The 27,323-nt window shown below is 33.8% G+C and overlaps 1 protein-coding gene across 4 annotated transcripts in view; it reads right to left on the reverse strand.

Moving 5' to 3' along the window:
* The window catches only part of lrfn1 (leucine rich repeat and fibronectin type III domain containing 1), a 167,263-nt gene that overhangs the window by 15,456 nt on the left and 124,484 nt on the right, over positions 1–27,323 (reverse strand). For 3 of the 4 annotated variants that reach the window (XM_058745284.1, XM_058745286.1, XM_058745285.1), the window contains exons 3-4: positions 13,243–14,144; positions 7,212–7,702 (exon numbers count right to left, since the gene is read on the reverse strand). In XM_058745284.1, the coding sequence (XP_058601267.1) occupies positions 7,212–7,702; positions 13,243–14,124 (1,373 nt within the window). In that variant the 5' untranslated portion in view covers positions 14,125–14,144. Of the gene's footprint in view, positions 1–7,211; positions 7,703–13,242; positions 14,145–25,681; positions 25,774–27,323 lie in introns of those variants that run through there. The other variant, XM_058745283.1, reaches the window with a different exon arrangement.

Consider the following 27,323-nt stretch of genomic DNA (forward strand, 5'->3'; position numbering starts at 1 on the left):
TTTTATTATTAATAAGAGTAGTTTAGGTTGGGCGTCGGATACGCCGAATTTTGCGGTTTTATTTCTACATTTTTTGTTTGGTAGTTAGATTAGTTGGGTTGAGGGTTAGTAATACGGGTTGTTTTGCTTTTGATGATTTCTTTGTTTTGGTGTCACTCATTTTTCTCCTTTATTTAAAGAACCTATATTTTTCTCGAGGATTGTAATTAGTATATATTCTAATAAATTGAACTTGGTTACAATGGTTACTTGTCTCCCGGACATTTTCTTTCCTAGTTTGTTTCAGCGTCAGTTGTGTCTCACATCTAAATGTTACGAAACATCCCCCAAAAATATCTAGCACGTAACATTTATCGTTTAATAAATAGCATTCATCTGGAAAATTACTAGCTTCTCACTGGGTGGGCCACAGCAGAAAGTGGGTGGGCCATTGCCTCAATCGCTTAATCGGAGACATCTTGTCTTCCCTGCACTGGAGGCGGACAGCTCTCAGCTCACTCAGGGCGGGGCTAAGGTAAGACGGTCTTGTCAATCAACTATCGTGGGAGGGGCCTGTACAGAACTACGTTATTCTGACAGGAATTTCAGAACAGCTTGATTTGAGAAAGGGGGTTTTAAAATAGGGATTTTAAAAAAAAACACTGGGTGGAGTTTTATCATTATAGGATGGATGTGTACACACACTTCCAACACACATTTATGTTCAAACAACATGTAAAGTGAATTTTGCATCCGATGACCCCTTTAAATGAACAGATTCAAAACAACGATTCTGTGATTCATTGGAATCACTGTGCAGCATTTTAAAAATATACAAAGAAATACATTTTGTAATTTTAAGAATAAACAACTGATGAATTTTATCAATGTTTTAGAGTTTTTTTTTAAAGGATTTTTATAGTTTTATTGGTTGTATTTTCTGTGTTTATATTTTCAGTTTTCATTTAAATTTGTTTCATTTTTAGTTATTTTGTAATGAGTAGTTTGATAATAGTACTGTAGTTTCATATTTCAGTTAGTCATTTTATCACTTAAACGTAATTTAACTCAAATATTACATCAATGTCAATATTAATATTTATATTAATAATACAATGCACATTAATTAATACTAATACCAAAGCTGACTTATTATTATTATCATACTAAAATAGAACTAATGTATCACAACATTGGTGACTTGAATACATAAATACAACTAATAAAACTAGAAAAACAAATATAAATAAAATATAAAATATTATATTAATATTTATATTAATTCATATGAATATAGGAATTTACAATAATATTTGTATATTTTTAATACTGACTTATTATTAAATAATAGTTAAATAACACTCATATAGTGCTATTTTTTTAAATTATTGAATTAAAAAAAATTGTTTTGCTTCAGGAACACAGAGCTAATATTGTTTATACAATGACATTTATGTATATTATACCAAATATTATATAGAATATGCTAACATGCATATTAATATGAATTAATTGACTGAATTATTATTATTATTCAAAATCCATCTATGTTGACATTTGTGTCGCAATGTTGTAGAGTTTGATTGGACACAAACGTTCAAATTTGTGTTATTTGTATTTTTATTGTCTTGTTCCTGCTGACTGACTAGGAACAGTGCAGAAACTCTTATCTGAGACCCGTTTCACAGCGCTGATATTAGCTAAAGCTGCTCAACCACACTGAGCCTCAGTAAACACGCCTGCGCTGAGAGATTCTCCTGATAAACACCAGCTCTAACAGGCATCTCCTCCATCCGCTGACATTTACTTTACATGTCCACTCTGGCTAAATGCTCAAACCAACCACCCTAACCAAACATGTGCTGCAAAAACATCTTTCTCCGTTAAAAAGCAGGTGTATATTCAAGAAAGCAAATATTTCGTATTACAGTGTGGTTTTTAGCTTTGCTCTTGTGGACTACAGCTCCCATGATCCTCTAGTGACAGCAAACCAATGCATTTAACGGTATGTTTGGTAAAATGATACATATATTCTCAAGAGTTCATGTATATTTCACTCAGTCTAATTAGTTGCAGAAATTATCATTAAATGTTATTAAATATCACATTGTGATATAATTTTCCTGATAATTAAGCATATTTTACCCCCCTCACCCCAAATTCTCAATACTGTTATGCAAAAAATAAATAAATAAATAAATAAATAATAATTAATAAAATAAAATCTGTAATGTGAAAAAAATTTAATAAAATAAACAGCATTATAATATTGTTATTAGCAGTGTGACAATTATGTAAACATTTATAAATGTATTAAAAATACTATTATGTTTTAAATGTAGTATAAAGTATATATATATATATATATATATATATATATGTATGTATAATAAAATACTCTATATACTCTATAATATATATATATATATATATATATAAATGGATGTTGAGTTTGCAGTTTGATCTCTCCAGAATGTGTAGATAAAGATATCTTCAGAGGAATTGGATTTTGTCTGTAAATGCTCTGCCATTCAGAGTCATTTTGAAGCAGTTGAAGAGACGGAAATCAATTCTCAGTTCAAATATCCACTCACTGCGCTGTTTGCTTGCATGTGTTTCTCTGCTCAGAAACTTCTCCTGAATCAGAATGAACTCAGCCCATGTTTGCACAGAGAGGAGCATCTCCACCGTGTCTGGACCATATCCCAATGTCTTCCTGACACAGACGCTGATGAAATGACTTCAGTCCTTGGGCCTGGATCTCATCAGACGCTCACCAGCAATTAGAGACTCAATTAGTGCATGTTTTAAAGCAGAGGCACAGGGTGCTGCCTTCACAATGTGGCATCGTTTAAATCTAAATGTGAATTTCACTAAAATAGTCAAGAACTTCTCTGGCTCCTATTTCACCCCAAAATAAAAAGAAAAACTATATAAATTATATTTTGATATTAAATATTAAATTGTTTTGCATTAACACAGTTTTCCTGATAATTAAGCACATTTTATATTCTAAAATCCCATTACTGTAATTTAAGAAAATATACAATTTGAAAAGATCATTTAAATAGTAATAATAAAATAGTAAATAATATACATTTTTGCATTGTCAACAATCAATCAATCAACATTTATTTATACAGCCCTTTACAACACTCAAGGTGAACCAAAGTGCTTTCCAATAAAAAGAGAGCAATAAAAACAAAAATATAAGCCAACAACAAAAAATTACATAAAATACACAAAAATGTCACAACATTATAGGTTGAGTTTTAAGCTTAGCTTTAAAAAGGCCCAGGTCAGTAATGGTGCGCATATCGGGGGGGGAAGCTTATTCCAGAGTCTGGGCCCAGCTACAGAAAAAGCCCGATCACCCCAGTGTTTGTACCGTGACTTTGGGACTTCCAGCAAAAGTTGATTTGTTGAACTAAGAACCCTGTTTGGCTGACGAAAAGCCATCATCTCAGTTACATACAGTGGAGCAAGACCATCGAGAGCTTTAAAAAGAAACAATACAATTTTCAAATCAACTCTACTGGAAGCCAGTGGAGTGAATAAAGAATTGGGGTGATGTGCTCACGTTTACGTGTGTTAGTTAAAAGACAGGCTGCAGCATTCTGTACCAGCTGAAGGCGATTGAGGGAGACTGTGACTGTGAGACACCAACATAAAGTGCATTACAGTAATCTAATCTTGAACTGATAAAAGCATGAATAGCTTTCTCAAGGTCAGAGCGATTCAAAAAAGATTTGACCTTGGCCAAAAGACGTAGCTGAAAAAAAATAGCTTTAACCACGCTATCAATCTGTTTATCAAATTTCAGGCTACTATCAAAAGTCACACCGAGATTTCCAACAGTTGGTCCAAGCTTGGAAGTCAGCGCATCAAAGTCAGAAGTTACAGACTCTCCAAATAAAATATATGCAGTTTTTTCCTCATTTAGGTGAAGGAAATTTTGCTCTAACCATAATTTAATGTCATTAATGCAATCAATTAGCGAAACAGCTGCGTCAGCATTTTTTGGTCTCATAGGCAAATAAATTTGCAAATCATCAACGTAGCAGTGAAAAGCTATATTATGCCTAGCTATAATGGATCCGAAAGGCAGCATGAAAAGTGAAAATAAAACGGGCCCGAGAATAGAGCCTTGTGGCACCCCGCAAGAGAGAGAAGTGGTGGAGGAGGACGAGAAATATGACGAGAACCACTGAAGTGCAGTACCAATTTTCCTGATAATTAAGCACATTTTACCCTCTAAATTCTCATCAGTTTAATGCAAAATATCTGTAGTGTGAAAGTAACATAAAATAGAAATATAATAAAACAGTAAATAATATTAAATTAAAAAAAAATTCATTGTGACATAATTTTCCTGATAACTGAGCAAATTTTTCCTTACTATAATGCAACAATCTGTAAAAAATAAATATATAAATAAATAAAATAAATAAATAAACAACAAATAAAATTACTTAAGTAGGAATATAATAAAATAAAATAATATTTATATAAAATTATTTATCATATAAATTATTTAAAGTCAAACATAGGTTTAATTTTGTTTTGCAAAATATTGTTTCTTATTCAGGAGACGAAAAGAGAGCTGGACATTTCTTTGTTGGATTTACTCAGGAGCACTAGTCTAATCTAACTTACTGAACCGTTCAGTATCAGCTCGATCTGGGCTTTTAACACGGATGCGTCTGACCTTTAAACCTCACGGCGAGATCTCCGTCCCATTGTTGAATAAAGTTTGGCTCTTTTCCAAGAGTCTTTGGGGTTATCAATAATTCAGCTGATCTTTAAGGCACTTGTTATTATGTAAATGTGTGATTCGAGTGTGTGTGTGTGTGTGTGTCTGCCTTCGGTCCAGTGCAGATCTCTGAAGCTGATTTCATTCACAGAAGTGAACGGAGGTCTGACGTTTCTCTTTATTTTTCGAGACTGTAGTCGAATCGCCCACTTCATCCTCGACACGAAACACTAAACATGTTGCAATAAACCGAGGCGGTTTCATGATTCCTGTGAAAATTAGTGTTTGTCCTTGAGAGCCGTGATCAGCATTCGCTCGTTTGTGCCTCGTCCACATTCCCAGTGTTTCCTCGTTATTACTGAAGAGGGAAAGGTAACTGTCATGTGTAACGACAGCCTGATGCTGTGTGTGTGTGTGTGTGTGTGTTTAAAGTGCTCGTGTCCAGCAGCGAGGCCATTAAACGTCAGAAGTGTTTTACCGCTCGATGCAGACGTTAAACTCCATTATCTGAGCACAGGCCTGAACTGTTCATCACTGAATCACACTGATCACCTGAACCTAGATCAATCAATCTATCTATCTATCTATCTATCTATCTATCTATCTATCTATCTATCTATCTATCTATCTATCTATCTCTATCTATCTATCTATCTATCTATCTATCTATCTATCTATCTATCTATCTATCTATCTATCTATCTATCTATCTATCTATCTATCTATCTATCTATCTATCTCTCTGTCTGTCTGTCTGTCTTTCTATCCGTCTGTCTGTCTATCAGTCTATCTATCTATCATTTATTGCGTCTGACCTTTAATTCTGAGGTTTCTTTCTTTACATAGAAGGAAAAAAAACAAATCTCTTTCTCTCTGTCTGTCTGTCTGTCTGTCTTTCTATCCGTCTGTCTGTCTATCTATCTATCTATCTATCTATCTATCTATCCATCCGTCTATCTATCTATCTATCTATCTATCTATCTATCTATCTATCTATCTATCTATCTATCTATCTCTATCTATCTATCTATCTATCTATCTGTCTATCTATCTGTCTGTCTGTCTGTCTGTCTGTCTATCTATCTATCTATCTATCAGTCTATCTGTCTGTCTGTCTGTCTGTCTATCAGCCTATCTATCTATCTATCTATCTATCTATCTATCTATCTATCTATCTATCTATCTATCTATCTATCTATCTATCTATCTATCTATCTATCTATCTATCTATCTATCTGTCTATCTATCTGTCTGTCTGTCTGTCTGTCTGTCTGTCTATCTATCCATCCGTCTATCTATCTATCTATCTATCTATCTATCTATCTATCTATCTATCTATCTATCTATCTATCTATCTATCTGTCTGTCTGTCTGTCTGTCTGTCTGTCTGTCTGTCTGTCTGTCTGTCTATCTATCTATCTATCAGTCTATCTGTCTGTCTATCTATCTATCTATCAGTCTATCTGTCTATCTATCTATCTATCTATCTATCTATCTATCTATCTATCTATCTATCTATCTATCTATCTATCTATCTATCTATCTATCTATCTATCTATCTATCTATCATTTATTGCGTCTGACCTTTAATCCTGAGGTTTCTTTCTTTCTCTGCTCAGTCTTTGTTATCAATAATTCAGCTGATCTTTAAACAACCTGTTATTATGTAAATTTGCTCCAGTTTTAGTGTGTATGTCACCTTTCAGTCTATTGAAGAGCTTTGTGACTCATTCAACTCTATTCCATCTGTGAAAAAAATTTTAACTTAAAAAAACATATATATAAACAATAATTACATTTAATTATAATTATGTAATTATAAAATAAATAAAAAACAACGGTACTGTAAATAAGTAAATAATATATAGTAATTTTAGAATAAAAAGATAAATATAAAATATTCAAATAATAATAATAATAATAGCTTCTTTATTTCATTTTATAATTATTATTAGTTAGCTAAATTATGTATTTTAATATGTATTTTATTATAATTATAAAATAATAATCTTCTAATAATAATAATGATGACTAAATATTAAAAGTATACATACTTACAAATAGTGAAATATACAAATAACAATAATAATAGATATTAGATTTTCATTTACTTCATATTAATAAGTTGCTATAATATAATCGTGAGCTATATGTTGATATATGTATATATAGATGTTAATAATAATAATAATAATAATAATAGTTACTATAATAATAATAATAATAATAATTAAAAGTTATAAAGTCTATAATGGATCTAACTCTATGTAATTTCACCTGGAAAGCTGGTTAACAGAGATTCACGAGTGGCTTTTAATCCAGGATGAGTTACAGTAGATAGATTAGACAGCTGACTAATTGGCGTCTGGAGTGAGCCGAGGTTAAGTGCTTCATTTAAAGACACAACAGGGGATCTGAGAAGCCGTCCGTTTCATTAGTCACGTCTGCCTTTATGTCTCATAAAAGAAGAGTTTTTTACCTGTACACCAGGGTGTCGTCGACGGTGCTGTTGTACTGGATCTGGTACATTCTGATCCCAGGAATGTGGCGCTCGGACGGCCAGTGGATGACGGCCGAGTTTGCGGTCAGGTTTTCCACCACCACCCTCTTGTTTTGCGGTTTGGTGTCATTGCTGCCAGATTTAGTGGAGGTGGTGATGTCGGAGAGTCCCGGGTCGGCCTCCCTCATGTGACCCGAGTTGTTGACGAAGAGCGGCAGTGGAATCATGTTGACCTCCACGGCTGCGGTGGCGATGCCGGCAGCGTTGGAGGCCACGCAGTTGAAGGCGCCGCTGTCCTTGAGCGTGGTGATCAGGATGTCCAGCGTGCCATTGTCGTACAGGATTGTGCGCGAGTTATTGTGGACCAGTTTGCCATCGGGAAAGCGCCAGTGAATTGTAGGATCGGGATCACCCATCGCCTTACACTTTAGAGTCACGCCCTGACCCTCCATCACATAGGATTTGGTGACCTGTGTGAAGAAGTTAAAAACAATGTTAATAAATGTTCTCATTAATAATAATAATGATAAATAGAGTCAAAAGTCCGATTACAATAACAATTCATTTCGAAAAACAAAACAAAACAAAATAAAAGAGTCACTTTGGATAAAAGACCTGCATGCAGTGTGATGGTAAATGTATATAAAATGATATATTTATAATTATTAATAATTATATACAATTATATTTTACAAATAATACCTAATTGTTGCATTTAAGTATTCAAAGAAAAAACAAACAAACAATGTGCACTAAAAGTCTGGGATCAGTAAGATTTTTTTTAAAAATTACATTTATTTGTGATCTATATAATTTCATGATTCTAAAATATTATATATATATTCTTAAAAATATTTAAAAATCTTTACAAATTATCACAATAATACTTTTTTATTATTAAAATATTTGTCAAAATACAACTTTATAATGTCTTTATGATGATCTATCTAGCTATAATTAATTTTCTATAATTAAGTTTTAATTATTTTTTAATTTTATTTTTTATAAAATTAAAATATTATTTTTGAAAGAAGTTTCTTCTGCTCACCAAGGCTGCATTTATTTAATCAAAAATACAGTAAAAACAGTAAAATTGTGAAATACTGTTACAATATTTCTCATTTTCTTAAATAAAATTAAAACCAATAAAAACAAAATAATATAATAACTTATGAAAATGACAAAAACACAACAAAATGAACTAAAATGTTAACTAAAATTTAAATTAAAAAAATAAAATGAATACATTTTTATTTAATAATTGAAAATGAAAAATAATATAAAATGAAAATATTAAACTTATTCATATTATTAATATAAACTAATACTATCTCAATTTTGATACTAAATATATTTTAAATATTTATATAAATATATTTACTTTAATATATACACACAATCCTACAGAAATCATTCTAATCAGATTTGCTGCTCAAGAAACATTTCTGATTATTCTCTCTCTCTATATATATTATTTTTATTTTCATTCTTTTTATTTCTTAATTTCATTTATTTGTAATTGAAATAAACAAATATGTAGTGCTGTCAAATGATCGCAATTAATCCCATCCAAAATAAAAGTTTTTGTTTACATAATATGTGTGTGTGCTGTGTGTTTACTATGTATATATAAATACACACACATGCATGCACATATTTAAGAAAAATACGTTATGTTCATATATTAAATATATTTATATATAATAGAAATTATATGAATATAAATATATACATGGAAATATTTGAAGAGTTCAGACGCAAAAGCCTCTAAGAGCTGTCTGAAATTTTCATCTAAAATGAGCATTTTTATCAGGCTCCTTTGTTTAGGTTCAGTAATTTAACTCTAATGGCAATATAGGTCCTTTTCTATGCAATTAAAGTGAAATAACTGAACATAAATATAGGAGCCTGATAGAAATGCTCATTCAAGAAGAACATTTCTGATGGCACTTAGAGGCTTTTGCATCTGAACTCTTCAAAAATATATACCGTATGTGTGTGTATTTATATAAGCCTAATAAATATACACAGTACACACACATATATGTGACCCTGGAGCACAAAACCAGTCATAAGGGTCTAATTTTTAAAAAAGCTGAATAAATAAGCTTTCCACTGATGTATGGTTTGTTAGAATAGGACAATATTTGGCCGAGATACAACTATTTGAAAATCTGGAATGAATTTGAAAATTCAAAATATTGAGAAAATCGCCTTTAAAGTCCATAGCAATGCATATTACTGATCAAAAATGAAGTTTTGATATATTTACGCTAGGAAATTTACAAAACATCTTCATGGAACATGATCTTTACATAATATACTAATGATTTTTGGCATAAAAGAAAAATGGATAATTTTGACCCATACAGTGTATTGTTGGCTATTGCTACAAATACAGGTGCATCTCAATTAATTAGAATGTCGTGGAAAAGTTCATTTATTTCAGTAATTCAACTCAAATTGTGAAACTTGTGTATTAAATAAATTCAATGCACACAGACTGAAGTAGTTTAAGTCTTTGGTTCTTTTAATTGTGATGATTTTGGCTCACATTTAACAAAAACCCACCAATTCACAACAATCTCAACAAATTAGAATACTTCATAAGACCAATAAAAAAACATTTTTAGTGAATTGTTGGCCTTCTGGAAAGTATGTTCATTTACTGTATATGTACTCGATACTTGGTAGGGGCTCCTTTAATTACTGCCTCAATCCGGCGTGGCATGGAGGTGATCAGTTTGTGGCACTGCTGAGGTGGTGTGGAAGCCCAGGTTTCTTTGACAGTGGCCTTCAGCTCATCTGCATTTTTTTGGTCTCTTGTTTCTCATTTTCCTCTTGACAATACTCCATAGATTCTCTGTGGGGTCAGGCCTGGTGAGTTTGCTGGCCAGTCAAGCACACCAACACCATGGTCATTTAACCAACTTTTGGTGCTTTTGGCATGTGGGCAGGTGCCAAATCCTGCTGGAAAATGAAATCAGCATCTTTAAAAAGCTGGTCAGCAGAAGGAAGCATGAAGTGCTCCAAAATTTCTTGGTAAACGGGTGCAGTGACTTTGGTTTTCAAAAAACACAATGGACCAACACCAGCAGATGACATTGCACCCCAAATCATCACAGACTGTGGAAACTTCACACTGGACTTCAAAGCACTGAAGCTATGAGCTTCTCCACAGTGGTGGAGGTAACGAATTACAACTACTCACGTTACTGTAATTAAGTAGTTTTTTCGGGTACTTGTACTTTTTTGAGTACATTTTTAAAGCTGTACTTTTACTTGTACTTAAGTACAAATTTAGCAAAATAATCTACTTCGTTACTTTTAAATCATAGTTCGTTACTGAGTACGCCCAATTTGAATTCATATTCAAACCTTTGTCGGCACTTCAGTAGCCAATAAAGATATCCGATCATAAACGGACCAATAAAAGCCCTGATATCTGAACCGAGTCCCGGGAAAAGCAGCCGCAGCAGCAGGTGAAGAGCAGCTGATCGGACAGTGAGGGAGCTTAGTGTAACTTATGGACTCAAAGTTTGGAGAAACAAACTACATGGTAGCCTTATCATAAATATCTATATTTTGATACCGATAATGAAATATCTGACACGGTTCCATTACTCATTCTCCACAGTATCTACCGTATATACACCGATACACATCCTCTCCGACAGCGAGTTTGACAGCATCAGCCTCCCGTCAGTCACAGAGTCTGAATATCAGCGGTAAAGGTAATTGATCACTGTTTATATGTATGTACATAAAAAGCCTATATTAAAATATGTTCATCATATAAAGCGAACGTGTCTTTTTAGAAGACTTGGATTAAACCACTCAAAGCAATAATGATTGCCTTGAAAAAAATGGATGGACAAAAAAAATTGAGATATTAAAATACCTATATGGCAGTATACAGTATGTGGTAGTTTTGCCAATGGTATTGAAAATGATTAAAGTTGTCATGAAATCAAAAAATGACCCTACTTACTTTTTTAGTGCACATTACTAGTCTTGTGGTGAACAATTAAACTGTGCAAGTCAATACACCGAAAAAATAAAAATAAAAATGGTCTGCCGTCGTAATCTTTAATCAAAAACTGAAAATTTGCTTCCGTTCTGGAATGGCGTTCTCGCTCTGATGACGTCAGTTTGAAGGCTTGGGGAGAATCCTCTTGTTAAGTCATGATGATGTAAGGACGGCTGTTTCTGGGTCCATGCCTCTACTTATTTCACTTGAGAATACTATCTCAACAACCATCTATGAGCACTATTTAATACTACATATATAAGCTAAGCGTATATAAATATTTCTGTGCACACTACAGTCTCCGTGCTCACAGTGTCCCAGACACTAATATTTTAGCTGAATCACTGTCTGGCCATCTGGGATTTCAGTATGGAAATAAAGGTTAGGGTTATAATTTTTCAGTATTACATGACATCGTGGGTGTATATTAGCAGAGTTTGGTGTTTTCTTGGGGCATCTGGCAGAGCGTTAGGACCCAGAAGTGGTGAAGCGTGATGTCAGACGTTACAAGCAGATATTCTTAAGCACTCCTATCCAACCGTGAATCTGCTATGAGCAAGAGGTGGAGAGGAGGTGTGCCACAATAAAACCCCGCCCTTTATTCAGTATTCTGTTTCACTTGAAAATGCATCACAACAATGACGTCAGTTGCAATGTTCGGTTCATGGGGACCTTAATATTGATATTTTTCAAGGTATTGAAGTTAGAAATAACTGTATCATGACCACTAATTCACGTACTTTGCTAATAAGTTAAAAGTGGGTTTTGTTCAAAGCAGCTATTATCCACATAGATCTTTGATATAAATGAATGCGAAAATCATTAAATATCGCTGGCCAAAAAGTAACTAGTAACTAGTACTCTGAGTAGTTTTTGAGAAGAGTAATTTGTACTTTTACTTGAGTACTGTTTTGACGCCAGTACTTTTACTTGTAATTGAGTATTATTTCAGCAATGTAACAGTACTTGTACTTAAGTACCAATTTTCAGTACTCTTTCCACCACTGCTTCTCCACCCTGCCTCCAGACTCTAGGACCTTGGTTTCCAAATGAAATACACAACTTGCTCTCATCTGAAAAGAGGACTTTGGACCACTGGGCAACAGTCCAGTTCTTCTTCTCCTTAGCCCAGGTAAGACGCCTCTGACTTTGTCTGTGGTTCAGGAGTGGCTTAACAAGAGGAATACGACAACTGTAGCCAAATTCCTCGACACGTCTGTGTGTGGTGGCTCTTGATGCCTTGACCCCAGCCTCAGTCCATTCCTTGTGAAGTTCACCCAAATTCTTGAATCAATTTTGCTTGACAATCCTCATAAGGCTGCGGTTCTCTCAGTTGGTTGTGCATCTTTTTCTTCCACACTTTTTCCTTCCACTCAACTTTCTGTTAACATGCTTGGATACAGCACTCTGTGAACAGCCAGCTTCTTTGGCAATGAATGTTTGTGGCTTACCCTCCTTGTGAAGGGTGTCAATGATTGTCTTCTGGACAACTGTCAGATCAGCAGTCTTCCCCATGATTGTGTAGCCTAGTGAACCAAACTGAGAGACCATTTTGAAGGCTCAGGAAACCTTTGCATGTGTTTTGAGTTGATTAGCTGATTGGCATGTCACCATATTCTAATTTGTTGAGTGAATTGGTGGGTTTTTGTTAAATGTGAGCCAAAATCATCACAATTAAAAGAACCAAAGACTTAAACTACTTCAGTCTGTGTGCACTGAATTTATTTAAAACATGAGTTTCACAATTTGAGTTGAATTACTGAAATAAATGAACTTTTCCACGACATTCTAATGTATTGAGATGCACCTGTATACCTGTGCTTTTTATGACTGCTTTTGTGCTCCAGGGTCACATATTATGTAAACAAAAACTTTTATTTTGGATGTGATTAATCATGATTAATCGTTTGACTGCACTAGTTTTTATGGAAACTAGAATTGTTATGGATTTTTTTTTTTTCACAGTAGTTGTTTGCTGACCTGGTGTTTGGTGATGAGCGGTGGCTCGCAGATGAACTCCTCCTCCTGAATAGACCAGAAGTACTTGTCCATCAGGTGCTCCGGAGAAGCGCAGGTCTCCAGGTCGTCTTCCCTTGTCAGGCGCCGCAGCCACAGCAGCTCGCAGTTACAGTGCAGCGGGTTTCCCCCGAAGCTCACCGTCAGCCGGGACGAGCCGGACGCTCTGGGCTCGGACAGCACCTGCGCCTGCTGGAACAGCGCGTCTGGCGGAAGCGTCTGCAGACGGTTCGAGGTCATGTCCAGCCGCACCAGCTTGGTGAGGAGCGTGAAGGTCCCGGTGCCGATGTGGTCGATCAGATTGTGGTCCAGGGTTAAGGTGTTGATGTTGGTCATCCTGGCGATGGCTTCCCATGGTAACGTCCTCAGGTTGTTGTAGGACAAATCCAGGTCCTCGATGGTGGAGACGAACTCGTCGAAGGTGGACAGTTCGACGTGGTGAATCTGATTATTGCCCAGGATCAGATGTCTGATGTTGATCAGACCCTTCAGCTGGTCGCTGTTGATGACTGTCAGTCGGTTTCCGTCCATGTGCAGCGCTCTCAGAGCCTTCAGGCCGAGGAAAGCGTGTGGCGCGATCTGGCTGATGGTGTTGCGGGACAGAGTGAGGTGCACCAAGCTCGTCATGTTGAGGAAGTCTTTCCGCCGGATGGCCGTGATGAAGTTGTCGGTCAGACGCAGCTCGACGGTCTTGCGGTCGATGGTGGGTGGCACGAAGAGCAGGCCGGTTTTGGCGCAGAGGAGCGTGAGCGTGGGCGAGATGGTCTGACAGATGCAGCGGCCCGGGCAATGCTGAGCCTTCACCAGCGCGCCGAACACCAGCACGTAAAACACCAGCCTCTCCATGATTCATCAGCTGCCTAAACCTGCACAAACACACGGAACAAGACGAGTGATGTTAAAAACAATATTTAACACATAGAACAATTTGCACAGTGAAAAATCCAAGGGAGATGATGCACCTAAAAGTTAATGGAGCTTTAATTTGACAAAGTAACATTTAGAAATGTTCAGAAATTATATTTTATGAATAATACTTATTTATTAAATTTGAGCATACAAAGTAACAATACAAAAGAAAAAACAATGCACACTACTGTTCAAAAGTTTGGGATCAGTAAGATTTTTTACAAACACACAGAACGAGACTTCAGGATTCCCACACACACTTGTGCATTTCATATAAAACGGTACACAACAACAACAACAACAACAAAAACATTTTATTTCTAACTTACTACAACTAGATTTTCTAAAACAAAAAAAAAAAATTAATAAATAAAAAAAAATATATATATATTAAAAGATTTTTTATATACATACAATTTCAGTTAGTTGCCATGCATACACATTCCAACATATATATTTTTAAATATATAGTTCTATATATATTGAATGAAATTGTTAGTTACCACGTTGAAGCACTAAAGTTACTAACTGGCAATAAAATAAATAAAAATACTGAGAAAAAATAATAAAATAAATAAATAAATAAACTAAGTAGTTATTTAAAAATAATAAAAAATGACAAAAGCAAATTACAAAAAATAAATTAAAATTGAAATGAAAATTCTAAATATAAAATAAAAAAAATTGTAAACTAAAATTGAAATAAAAATGAATTAAACCTAAATAGTAATTAATAAATAAATAAACATAATAATAAAAATGGCAAAATTACTAAAAATAAACTCAAATTGAAAACTCAAAATATGAGATAAAACACTAAAATAAAATTAAAATGTTTTATTTTTAACATAAAACTGAAATAAAATATATATATATTTTATTTCTAAACTTGAACTGAAATAAAATAAATGAAACCTAAAAATTAATAATAAAAAAATATATATTATATGGAAGTACATTATTTAGTAACAAAATGACTAAAGATAAATGTAAATTTAAATGAAAGCTGACATAAATTAACATTTAGATGGCAATAAAATAAAATTAAAATAAATAAATAAATAAATATAACGTCTACATAAAAATAAATAATAAAGTCATATCTGAAACCAAGGCTCCTAAATGTCCATCAGAGTAACTTCTTGTAAGAATGTTAAATATTAAAAACAACACAAAATTAACCAAAAATATTTACATTTTTAATATTACTCAACATCAATGGAGAATTAATCTGACATAAATAAACATTTAGAGATGTCAATAAATAACTAATAAATTGAGGCTCATACATCCTCGTAGTGAAATGGCATATTTAAAAAACAAATAATGTGAGGCACAATATCATTTTATCCACGGTGAACCGATTGGTATAGAAATTAGTTGAAAAATCAGAAGTGTTGATGACATCCGCTGGAAATGAAAGTCTTTTGAGAAGCAACTCACGTTACCAATTAAATTACCTCTGAATGAAAAAATGTGAAGAAAAACATGCACTCTTGAATCATTCACAATAAGAACATGTATTAAAGTAAGCTTTTCAATATAAAGCATGAGCGTGCGGCGAGGTTACTGACACTCTCAATCCTCCTATAGCTTAATAAAGCTTTTCTGAACCGTTTCCTGCGAGTCCAAGGAAAAGCTCATCCATTATAAACAAGCCTCAGAAAATCAGCCCGAATCCTTGATCTTTGCCATGCATTTCTTATTAATCTCTCAACAACACAATGCGGATGGAGATGTTCCTCATAATCGAGGGCCGTGGAAATCTCAGAGTAATAGCTTTGTGCACTGCAGACCGATTCTGAGCTGAAGTAACGCTGCGGAAAATTAGACGCTTGTAGGAGTGACTTAATTGTCCTATAAATTGTGGAAATAAAGCAGAAGGGACGCGGAGGAATAAAGCGTGTTTGATCTGCATGGGTCAGGTGTGGATACGGTTTGATGGCTGACGCTCGCGCTCTTTCATCCCCATTTAGCCGCATTGATTTCTGCACTCAAGAGATTCAGCTCGGAAATTAAAAGGGTGGAGAATAAAAAACCATAAAATGCTCCCAACAAATCATCTGTCACATCAGGTGTCTTTCTCTCTGCAATCTCTCCATCTTTGCAGTGTTTTTTCTTATTTCTGTCTTGCGTAACGTCCAACTAATGTTTTATTTATCTGCTGTCCTTGGCTCTGTGACTCTCCATCATTTGGTGAGTGAATTCTCACGTTCATACGACATGCTTGAGATTTTATGGTGCAGGTGGTAATATAAAGAGATCATGTATGAAACAATGACTAAATGAAAAACTCTTTCAAGTGTTACGAAGTCTCTCTGGTTAATTGGTTTTGTTCTTTAAGCCTCATATATGACAGCAACATGACACTGACTGCAATACAGTATGTCAAGAGTACTTTTAATAGAATCTAATCCATATTAAGCTTTATTAAATTCATGATATATTCATGAGGATTTTGCTGGCCATATAGACATGTCAAATTATTTACAAAATTAATGATCAAATCAGTGTTGTTTTAGTATCTATCTATCTATCTATCTATCTATCTATCTATCTATCTCTATCTATCTATCTATCTATCTATCTATCTATCTATCTATCTATCTATCTATCTATCTATCTATCTATCTATCTATCCATCCATCCATCCATCCACCTGTCTGTCTGTCTGTCTGTCTGTCTGTCTGTCTGTCTGTCCGTCCGTCCGTCTCCGTCCGTCCGTCCGTCCGTCCGTCCGTCCGTCCGTCTCCGTCCGTCCGTCCGTCCGTCCGTCCGTCCGTCCGTCCATCCATCCATCCATCCATCCATCCATCTATCTATCTATCTATCTATCTATCTATCTATCCATCCATCCATCTACCTATCTATCTTAGTGCTGTCAAACGATTAATCACATCCAAAATAAAAGTTTTTGTTTACATATTTACATAATATATGTGTGTGTAGTGTGTACTGTGTACTGTGTATATTTATTATATATATATATATATATATATATATATATATAAAGACACACATACAGCATATATTTTGAACCTATTTACATATATTTACGTGTATATATTTATATTCATATAAATTATATCATATATAAATATATTTTATAAGCGGTTTTTTGCTGTTTTTACATTTGATTGTTTTTGTTTTTACATGTTTATATAGTTTTTATTCATTTTTATTTCAGCTTTAGTTTTTTTCAATACATCAAGTTAAACTAAATTAAAATGAAAGAAAATGTTGAAAATGAAAGACAGAAATGCAACTAGCTTTTAAGTTTTTTTATATTTTATTTTAAATGTAATATATATATATATATATATATATACACATTTATTTTACTTCAAAGAACTATTTTTGCAAAAAATAAATAAATAAATAAATAAATTTATGAAATAAAGCAACACTCTATGGTCATAAAAAAAATTAATTTATCAATAAAGACAGTGTTGTCTTAGTATCCAGACTTTTTTGTATTTTCTGTTTTCATATTAATTTAAATATTTCAGTAATGTTGTTGTATTTTGTCAATTTTATTATAAAATTGTTTTTCTGTATAGTTTTTTTTTTTTCAAATGTTGAAAAAGAAAGAAATGGCAACCAGCTGAAACAAAATAAGTTTAATATGAATTTTTTGCATTTTGTGTTTATTGTGACAGGACAATATTTAGACAGTAAGCGAAGTGGGAGAGAGAGAGAGAAAGATCGGGAAAGGTCAGAATTTATTTTTATTTCAAATAAACTTTTTTTTTAATGGTTTTAGTTTTAGTTAACTATAATAAACCTGTGCCAAATGTGTTCCTTTTAAAAAACAGTTAATCGAATGCATTAAAAAAAAATAAAAATGAAACCAATTCTGTGCTGTCAGTTTTGATTTACTGCAAAATAAGAGACTGATAGTTTCTATACTAGGAATTTTGCTGCTCCGCATCAACAAATTACATTTCTAAATCTGTTGGCAAGTATAGAAATGTCACTATGAAAGTTCATTATTGAATATCTTCAGATGTTTTGACCTGCAGACCCCCTGACGACATCTGACCGTCAGTATAACATCCCTCACAACACCATGAAAATGATTTCTGAACTCATATTGATCTGTTGACGTGCCCATTTGACCCAGTAGAAAAAATAAGCTTCGCTCTATTCAATTTAGAAACCTGTAAGTCTGATACCCATAATGCACCATGAGAAACACATGGTTAATAATTAATATCACTTTTAAGACTTTTAAGCAAATAAAATGCATCACTGAGTCAAAGAAATTAGTTCTTTTATTCATTAAGGATGCATTAAATTGCTCAAAAGTGACAGTAAAGACATTTATAATGTTACAAAATATTTCTATTTCAAATAAAAGCTGTTCCTTTGAACTTTCTATTCATCTGTGAATCCTGAAAAATAAAATGTATCACAGTTTCCACAAAATTATTGTGCAGCACAATTGTTTTCAACATGGCTAATAATCAGAAATGTTTGTTGAGCAGCAAATCAGCATATTAGACTGAAGTAATGGAGTAATGATGCTGAAAATACAGCTGTGCATCACAGAAATAAATTACAGTTTAATGTATATTAAAACAGAAAACTATTATTTTAAACTGTAATAATATTTGACAATTTCTACTGGTATTTTCAACCATTAAATAATCATTCAAAATCATGTCAACTCCACTTTTGAACGGTAGTGTACACGATTTTTTTCTTCTGATCACTATTTTAGTTTTCAATTTATATGGATATGTAAGAAAAAGCAAAAAATACAAAGTTTATCAACATAGCATATGCATATTTTAAAGTACAACTATCCCCTATAATTTCTTGATTAATATAAATTCATACAGTAAAACTGCATGCATGATACATAAAATCCTGTTTAAAACAGAGTATGTCACATCACATGTCAGCTGCCCAATTTCTAATTCATCCCCTGCTTATGTTCTGCTAATGAGCATGTTATTTTGGCTAAATTAGCAAATCTAATGGCAAAAGCTAATGTGTGTGTAATGGCGGTATCGATACGTGTGCTAAAGTTTCTGCAGAGCTTGTAAATGCTGGCGTTGATCGATAAGTCCAATCCCAAGTTCAATGCATCCCGAGTTCAATAGCGGCCCGATGCGCCAGAGACTGAGGAATAATTGTGTGTGTATTCAAGTACTAACTGGGACACTAGCGGCTTTTCTCAGTGGAGATTGTGCGGCGGAGCGTTTCCTGTCTCTGCCTCGGAGGATTCGCTCGATTGATCTGCCGTATCTCCGGTAACAGAGGAAAAAAACAGCCTGGAGAACTTTGTTTCCAAGGCAACTCTGCGCAAGAATGTAGGTCTTTGAATTGCATTAATCTGCAGGAGAAACCCAGGTCTTGATGGAGATAGGAGAGGTATTGAATATTTACAAGTGCTTTAACCAGGCTTTTAAGGAGCTTGAAGAGCAGGCGAACACACGCGACGTCGTACACTGATCCCACAGCCATTTGTCTTGAGTAAAACATCAGCCATTAACTTCAAAGTGCGGCGCACTTGTGCATCGCATTATCACGAGTCCGAGCCGCTTCTGTTCATGCACACAACTTCACAGTTAGTAGATTTCCTTTGCTTTGGCTAAGACAATTTCATATCCCTATCATGTTTCTTAACCCTTAAGAAAACTGTATGTGTTTTTGTTGTGTATCATATTTGAGTCATCAGGCTTTTATGGCTCTGATACAGTGAGAATATGTGCAAAAAATGGTTTAATTTTATTCAGAGGCTATGCGGAACGTGCAATTTGGTGCAGATGTTGATTTACATTTCATTTAGCAGACGCTTTTATCCAAAGCGACTTGATATTTATGAACAAAAAGAATGAAATTGTAATGTAAATCAATGAGATATTTTCAACAGTAAAGCAGACACTTACATAAATCGATTGAAATATCAGTTGTTAAATAAGAAGATTACGTAACGATCTCAGAGATGTGGAAAAAATGAGTTTCTTGAGGGAAAAAAATGAAAAATCTGTGCACTTGCATTGAAAGTGAATGTCGAAATGCATTTAGAATAGACACAAAACATCAAAAATATGCATGTTCACATGACTTTAGTGTGAAAAAACTGCACACTAATCATTTCTTTTTAAAGCTACATCCAATTTTACAACATTATCACTATTACAACACACTGTCATAAACTCTAAAACCCTATAACTATATATAAAAAAAAGATTATTTAAACAGCTTTACAGCTCAAATAACCCACAAGTCTTAACAGAAACATTAACATTTGTATTTTTAAATATTTGATATAAAATGGAGAAACATTTAAAAAAAAGTGTAGTAATCAACATTATGGCACAAATGCTGTCAACTGAGTTTAAGATCATTAAGACATAAGCTGTCTTTTTTCTTTAAAAAAATCTGGGCTACAATGGGGCTTTTTTAATGGACGTGAGCTTTGAAATATTAAAATATACACTGTTTTATTAGTATAGCCACAAGACAAAAACACGTGTGATATTAGAGTGGTAAATCCACTTACTAACATTTCTATATAAAGTAACATTAAATTTTACACCTTTGTCACCATGACAAAGGTTAAACCCTAAAATGACTGTAAAATGTATCATTTGAAAAGCTTTACAGCTCAAATAATGCACAAGAACAATTTATAAAACAATAATAAGCTCTAAATCCTCTAAAAAATTCCCCCATTCACTTCTGTTGTAAGTGTCTCACTGTAACCTTGTTGCTTTTCAAAGAAAACAAGGAAGAAATCAAAAACATATCTTGTGTTAATCAAGCATCTTCCTTCCGAGTTGCTTTAGCTTTTTCTTGTCACGGTGTAAATCAAGTGAGTTTGATCAGAGCAGCTGTGCTCTTTCACAGAAATACTTCCTTCAATTACAACACAAACTCATGCATTTTTAAAAGTTACAGAGTTCGAAAGGTTCTGCTGAACAGGTACGACTCGCTTCATGAAGCTTTCATCAAATCTGCTCTAGCACAACCTAACTAGGGGTTGAACGACTATGTGAAGAAAGTCGATTCGAAGTCGACTAGTCGCTGATGACGTCATTAATGAACAAATAAGTCTGGAGCTGAGACTCGAACACCTTGTGCACAGCTATGGCATATGACACAGTGCCACCTACATGGCTATTGCTCCTATAACAGCTCATTTTTATCAGTTCTTTTGTCTTTATATTCGTTATATTTCTCACAGATTTCTGCTCGTTCTAAATCACATACAGATAAAGTTGCACAGTAAAGATTACATTCATATGAATGCATTAGTGAGAGCGATTGCGTGTGTGAATTAATTCTACCTGGCAGCTACTCTCTACTAGTAATGAAGCTGTGGGATTTAGTTAATAAGAAATATATGCTTGAACGTTTCAGTTTCTAAGCTATTTTATTGAGAAATCGCAGAACAGTGTTGACAATACATTTCCGCGCTGAGCGATTCTGTGCACACGCGATCTGCGCGTGATGTACGCGCTACTGTCTGAAGCCTATGTGTGTGCGTTACAGAGCAGCAGCGCATTATATTAGAATGGCGATTAACTGACCTGTACTATAAGCTGTTTAAAACGTGCATTCTCCCGTTCAATTTCGAGCATCCAGTAATATAATCACACATGTCTTGTGGAGCGCTTTCAGAGTATGCATTTATTTGTCATTTTAACTGTTTGGAAAAGGAGCTTAAATGTGGAAGTCCTTCAGAGATTTCTTATATTGTTGCGCCCTCTAGTCGACGTCAAGCTTAAAGCGTCATGGCAGAGCATTAAAGTCGACTAGTCGATTAGTTGGTGCAACCCCTAAACCTAACTCGGGGTTAGTTGTCACACGCATGGTTTAAGAGTTTCCACATATTCTAGCATGACCAAACTTAGTGTACATCAAAACGACAATATTCAAAAATCTGGTAACAGGTTCAAATGGACACTTATTAATTCTATTGAGAAACCGTGAGAAACAGACTGAGAGGAAGAACCTGAATTTTTAGAAATTATTATTTCAAGAATACTAATTGTTTTGAACTATGCCATACAGCTGTGTTTTGCAGTGTTCACTGTCAAACTCCAAAATTAGTATATTTTTTATTATAAAAAGCCAATATTTTATATTTATATTTTATTGATACATTTTAGTTTGTCTTGTATATTTATATATTTTTTGATCAGATAATATTTTAAACTGTTATATGTTATACACATAATTAAAAAATATACACAGAGTTTTTATCTCACAACTGCAAGTTATGAAGTCAGAATTGCGAGGAAAACAAAATCAGAATTGTGCTGAGTTGTAGAGTTGCATTTATAGAATTGCGTTGAGTTTTATTGAGTTTATATCTCAATTTATATCTCAATTCTGACTTTATAACTCACAATTGCAAGTTTAGGACTATATCACGAAATTCTGAGAAAAAAATCAGAATTGTGAGATAAAAAGTTGCAAGTACTTTTTAAAAAACATTTATTCAATGGCAAAAACGGCATCCATAGAAACAAGACCAAATAATATGTAAAAAAAAATACTCTGAACCCCAAGTGATTTACCCAAACTGAGAATGTCAGAAAGTGTTCGGCTGTGCCCTGGGCTCCCCAACGTTTCCTTTATCTCACCTTGACGCAAGTGTAATTTCCAGAAGCGTGATAAGTGGTAAATGTGTGATGGTTTGTTCATTACACACCTAAAGCTCATCATCCGGTGCATTCGCTCCTCACAGACAGCCAATTAGACAAACGCCAATGAACTTTTCCTGCCCTCAGAGTCACGACGTGTCAGAATTTTGCGCAATTATTGACGACTCCGGCTCGGTGTGGCCTTTGAAAGTATGTAGTCAGATTACTTAAAGCTCAAAAGCCTTGAGGAGATCTGACTTACATGAGAGCTTTTTCCAAAAAACATTCTTCTGCATATTTATTCATGGGAAATGTTGTAAACTCATAAACAGAGCCGGTTTCTCTGTGTTTGTGTCCGAGCACGGTCTCATAACTCATCAGTCACAGACTATTATGAAGCGAAATTTAACGAGATGAATCACTCTCCAAACTGTAATGAGCATTTTAATAAGCTGCACTTCTCGTTCAGACAACACTGCTGTGAAATTTAGCACAAAGACGCTTTCGCGAATCAAAACGTCACAGATGACCTAAAGGAGAACTTGGGATGTTTTTTTCTTTGGCGAGACGTGATTATTCACGAGCCCCCCGCAGACGTGACAAGGAGAGAACAAACTCTTGCCTCCTTCACAGCTCCGTTAATGAGCAGAACAATCGTTTCTCCATGCTGTTTTCTTTCTTGCGTCGGCCCGCCGCCCGCTTTAACCGCACTGAGGAGAAGCGCCTTTATACTGCATTTGAATCGACTTTAAACGTGCATTTCACACCGCATTATGGGTATGAAAACATGGCAGGCTTGTTATGTGTTTTTAAACCCTCGCTCTTGTGAACGGTAGAAGTACAGACCATATGCCAGGTGCTTTAATTCATCCAAAAGATGCCAATTTTACCATGTTTTTAGGAATATAATGTTGTATATAATCAGATGAATGATATTTGAACAAACCCTTCTATATAAAACTATAGATAGGAATAAAACTGCTAAGTTTGGTGTACAGTAAGTGCTGATTAAGTGCAGAAACAAACTCATTTTGAGAAAGAGGCCGTTAAATATATGTACTGTAATTGAAATCTACATGCGTAACCAGATAAGCTAGATTCTTTCCACTTATTATAGAAGCAAAATAGCTGAAAATCTAAAAACTGTGCATGAAACTGTGCACCAGTGTATGAAAAAGCTGCTTTATGTCATCCAAAAAAAAAAAAAAAGCATTTTCACCATGTTTTTATAAATAAAATAAAATCTTGTATAAAATGAGGAAAATTATATATAAACAAACCCCTCTATAAAATCCTTCAGAATATAGAAAGGAATACAACTGGTAAGTGTTGTATAGATCCATGGCTTAGTCATATTTTTCAGAAAACAAAAAATTTGTATTTTTTATACAATGAAACTCAAAGTGGACCAACACTGTTTGGACCCTGTGTTTTTCTAAATGTTCTTTTTTTGTGTTTTGCACAAGTGCACAAGTAAGTCATACAGATCTGGAATGACATAAGGGTGAATAAATTATGACAATGATCATTTTTAGGTGAACTATCACTTTAAAGTTAGCATATTTAGTGTTGTTTGCCAAGTCATGTATCAATATCAGTACTTAAAATATTGAATATCAATGCAAAAGGCATTGTTTATGCTAGACACATTCACTTGAGTATGAAACTTAACAGACAAAACCTCCCATAACTCTAAAAGTGTTCATATTTCACACACTCTCCACAGCAATGTGCTGCAAAACAACAAGCATCAGTTCAGAGAGAATAACAGCTGAATCAGCAAAAACACCCGTGAAAAAATATAGCTAGCGAAGAAGAAGAAGCAGCAGCTGGAATTTGTATTTAAACTCTACCTAGATCAGTATAGTTGACTTTATACTCGTGGTCAGGGACATGCACACACATCTTGAAGTGGAAAAAAGGGCACTTCTCATATTTATTTAATTTTTTTCTAAACAAAATGTTAGGGATATGCGATATTGACCAAGATTTTATTTGCTGAGTGTGTTATTGTACTGATATCTTAAAGACTACCGTGGACAGCTGACTTCTAAAGTTTTTGATGCATATTATGTGGTGATCAGTTCACAGCAGTGATAGAAATGAATATTTTCCAATAAGTCTAAATTGATTTTTTTACCTTTTATGGGCATTTCTACCTTTATAAAGCCCTGCATGAGCGTGCATCATATTTTCAGTCAAATTCTTAAATTGAATCAGTCAATTAGAATAAGACATTTAAGCTGTTACCAAGCAAATGAAATCAGTATTGACAAAATTAATCTTTTCAATGCAGAGAAAACACAGAAGCTGCATTAGAAGTGCCATTTAGATGCATTTACACACGGTTACGAATGCATTAATACTGTTTTGATATTTTAAACATAAAACGTCGAATATGTGAAATTATATTAAATTTTTTTTTTAGAAAAGATACTTTAAATGTGAAATAAAAACTGCCAGCAGGTGGCAGCAAGTCAGTGTTAATAAGTGAGTCATTGAGACGCAAATTGAAATTATATTTGTTGGCAAAACAGTCAATATTGTGTCTAAAACGTTAAGTGTTTTAATATTAAATTCTTGTTTGCTGAACTGTTGTATAAAATCATGAAATAATATAAATATATACATTTCTGCCCCCATATCTTGAATTTTGTGATCATTCTTAATCTAAATGCATCTTTAATAAACTGAATCATGCAGTGAAAGAACGCACACTGGTCTAACCTACTACTCTTCCTATTGCCTTAGCTAAACTTCAGCTAACTTACACGGTAGCTCTCTCATGAGTCATGGATGTTAGCAAGACAAATTAACTATATTTGCCTTTTGGATAATTAGCTGTAAATTCGAGGCACAGGTAGCTTAGTATTTTGTTTATCACCACTCACCTCCAAACCAAGACAAACACAACTGGAGAGGGAGAGAGGGCTTCACTTCTGCGGTTCTCTGTCTGTGATGTGCACGTGCCGATCAATGTGTGCTACACTGCTGTGCTGCGCCGAGACGCCGAGGGGAGAAAGGGAGTCTCATTTCTTTTGATTTTTTATTTGTTTGACAGGGAAAGCTGTGCACAAACAGAAACACACACGCACACATATATACATATATTCATTTATATATATATATATATATACATTTATACAGTGTATATACTGTATATCTAAAAAAAATAAAAATTCCCAGAAAAAAGGGCACTTTCTCTCGAGGAAGAAAAAGGGCAGGTGTTCAAGCCCCCTTTTATGTCTATGTGGTTACATGAAACCAACTAAAAAACACAATCTAACCTGCTGTTAAAGCCTCCATATGTCACATAAAGCTCCATCAGGAGTGAATTTAACTGTTAACATTATGAAGTGATTATATAGAATTATATAGAAATCATTAGAATTTCAGCTGCAGTGCTTGAAGATTCAACCATAATTATTTATTCTAAAACTTTCCTCTGTGTTTCACAGCTAACCTTTGGGATTACATATCTAGCATGACCTTTACAGATCTTCTGTTATTTTCTTTGAAGATTTAATGACTTTTACATAAATCCACAGAGATGTGTAGAGCTGTATCTGAGAAGAGCCAAGAAAAATAAATAAATAAATATAATAAAATAAATAAAATACATTGGCACCGGGGTCATAAATGGTCATTTATATGGCATGAACATATAAAATATATTTTATTTAAATATAATATTTAATTTTAAAATATTGAACTTTTAAATAAAGCCAATCAATAATAATAAATATCTAAACATATAATATTTAAATGTACATTTAACACACATTTAGATAATAACAATAACAATAATAAAGTGTTTAAACAAACACACAAAAATTAGTTTTGTACCAAAAATGGTATCAAAAATCATGGACTTATAAGATATTGGAACCCTAATAACAACAATGGCAGCAACAATAATGATAATAATATCTAAATAGTATTTATAATAATTAAATACTATACATTATCTAAATATTATTTTATGAAAAATTATCTGTTATCTAAATATTACACACACACACACACACACACACACACACATAGATATAATAATAATAATAAAAAATGTTGTTATAATAAACAAACAAACAAACAAACATTGAACCAAAATCGGTATACAAACATTATGAACTTTCATGAAGGTATTGGTACAATTTTCTACAATCCTAATCGTGACAACTCTAACAACAACAACAACAACGATAATGATAATAATATCTATATTATTTATAATATTTAAGTGTATGTATAACTTTTTGAAAAAACATTTATTGAAATCTCGATCATGAGAATCCCATAAGGTTTGGTGTTGATTTGTTTGAGCTCTTCTGACATCAGTTTATGCAGATATAAAGTGTTGTGTGTCAGAAGTTCCTGCCGTACTCGAGAGCTCTTTAACAGCGAGCCCGTTTGACCCAAAGCACTTCAGATCCGTCTGTCTAATGTTTGTTTGCCTGAGCTGCATTGAGCCGCGTTACAAAGGTTAAAACTCCTGTTCTGTGACTTCTGTCTTTTGCCTAAAGCGAGAGTTCA

Source organism: Onychostoma macrolepis, chromosome 15 (genome assembly GCF_012432095.1).
Source record: "Onychostoma macrolepis isolate SWU-2019 chromosome 15, ASM1243209v1, whole genome shotgun sequence".
In the NCBI taxonomy this organism is placed as follows: domain Eukaryota; kingdom Metazoa; phylum Chordata; class Actinopteri; order Cypriniformes; family Cyprinidae; genus Onychostoma; species Onychostoma macrolepis.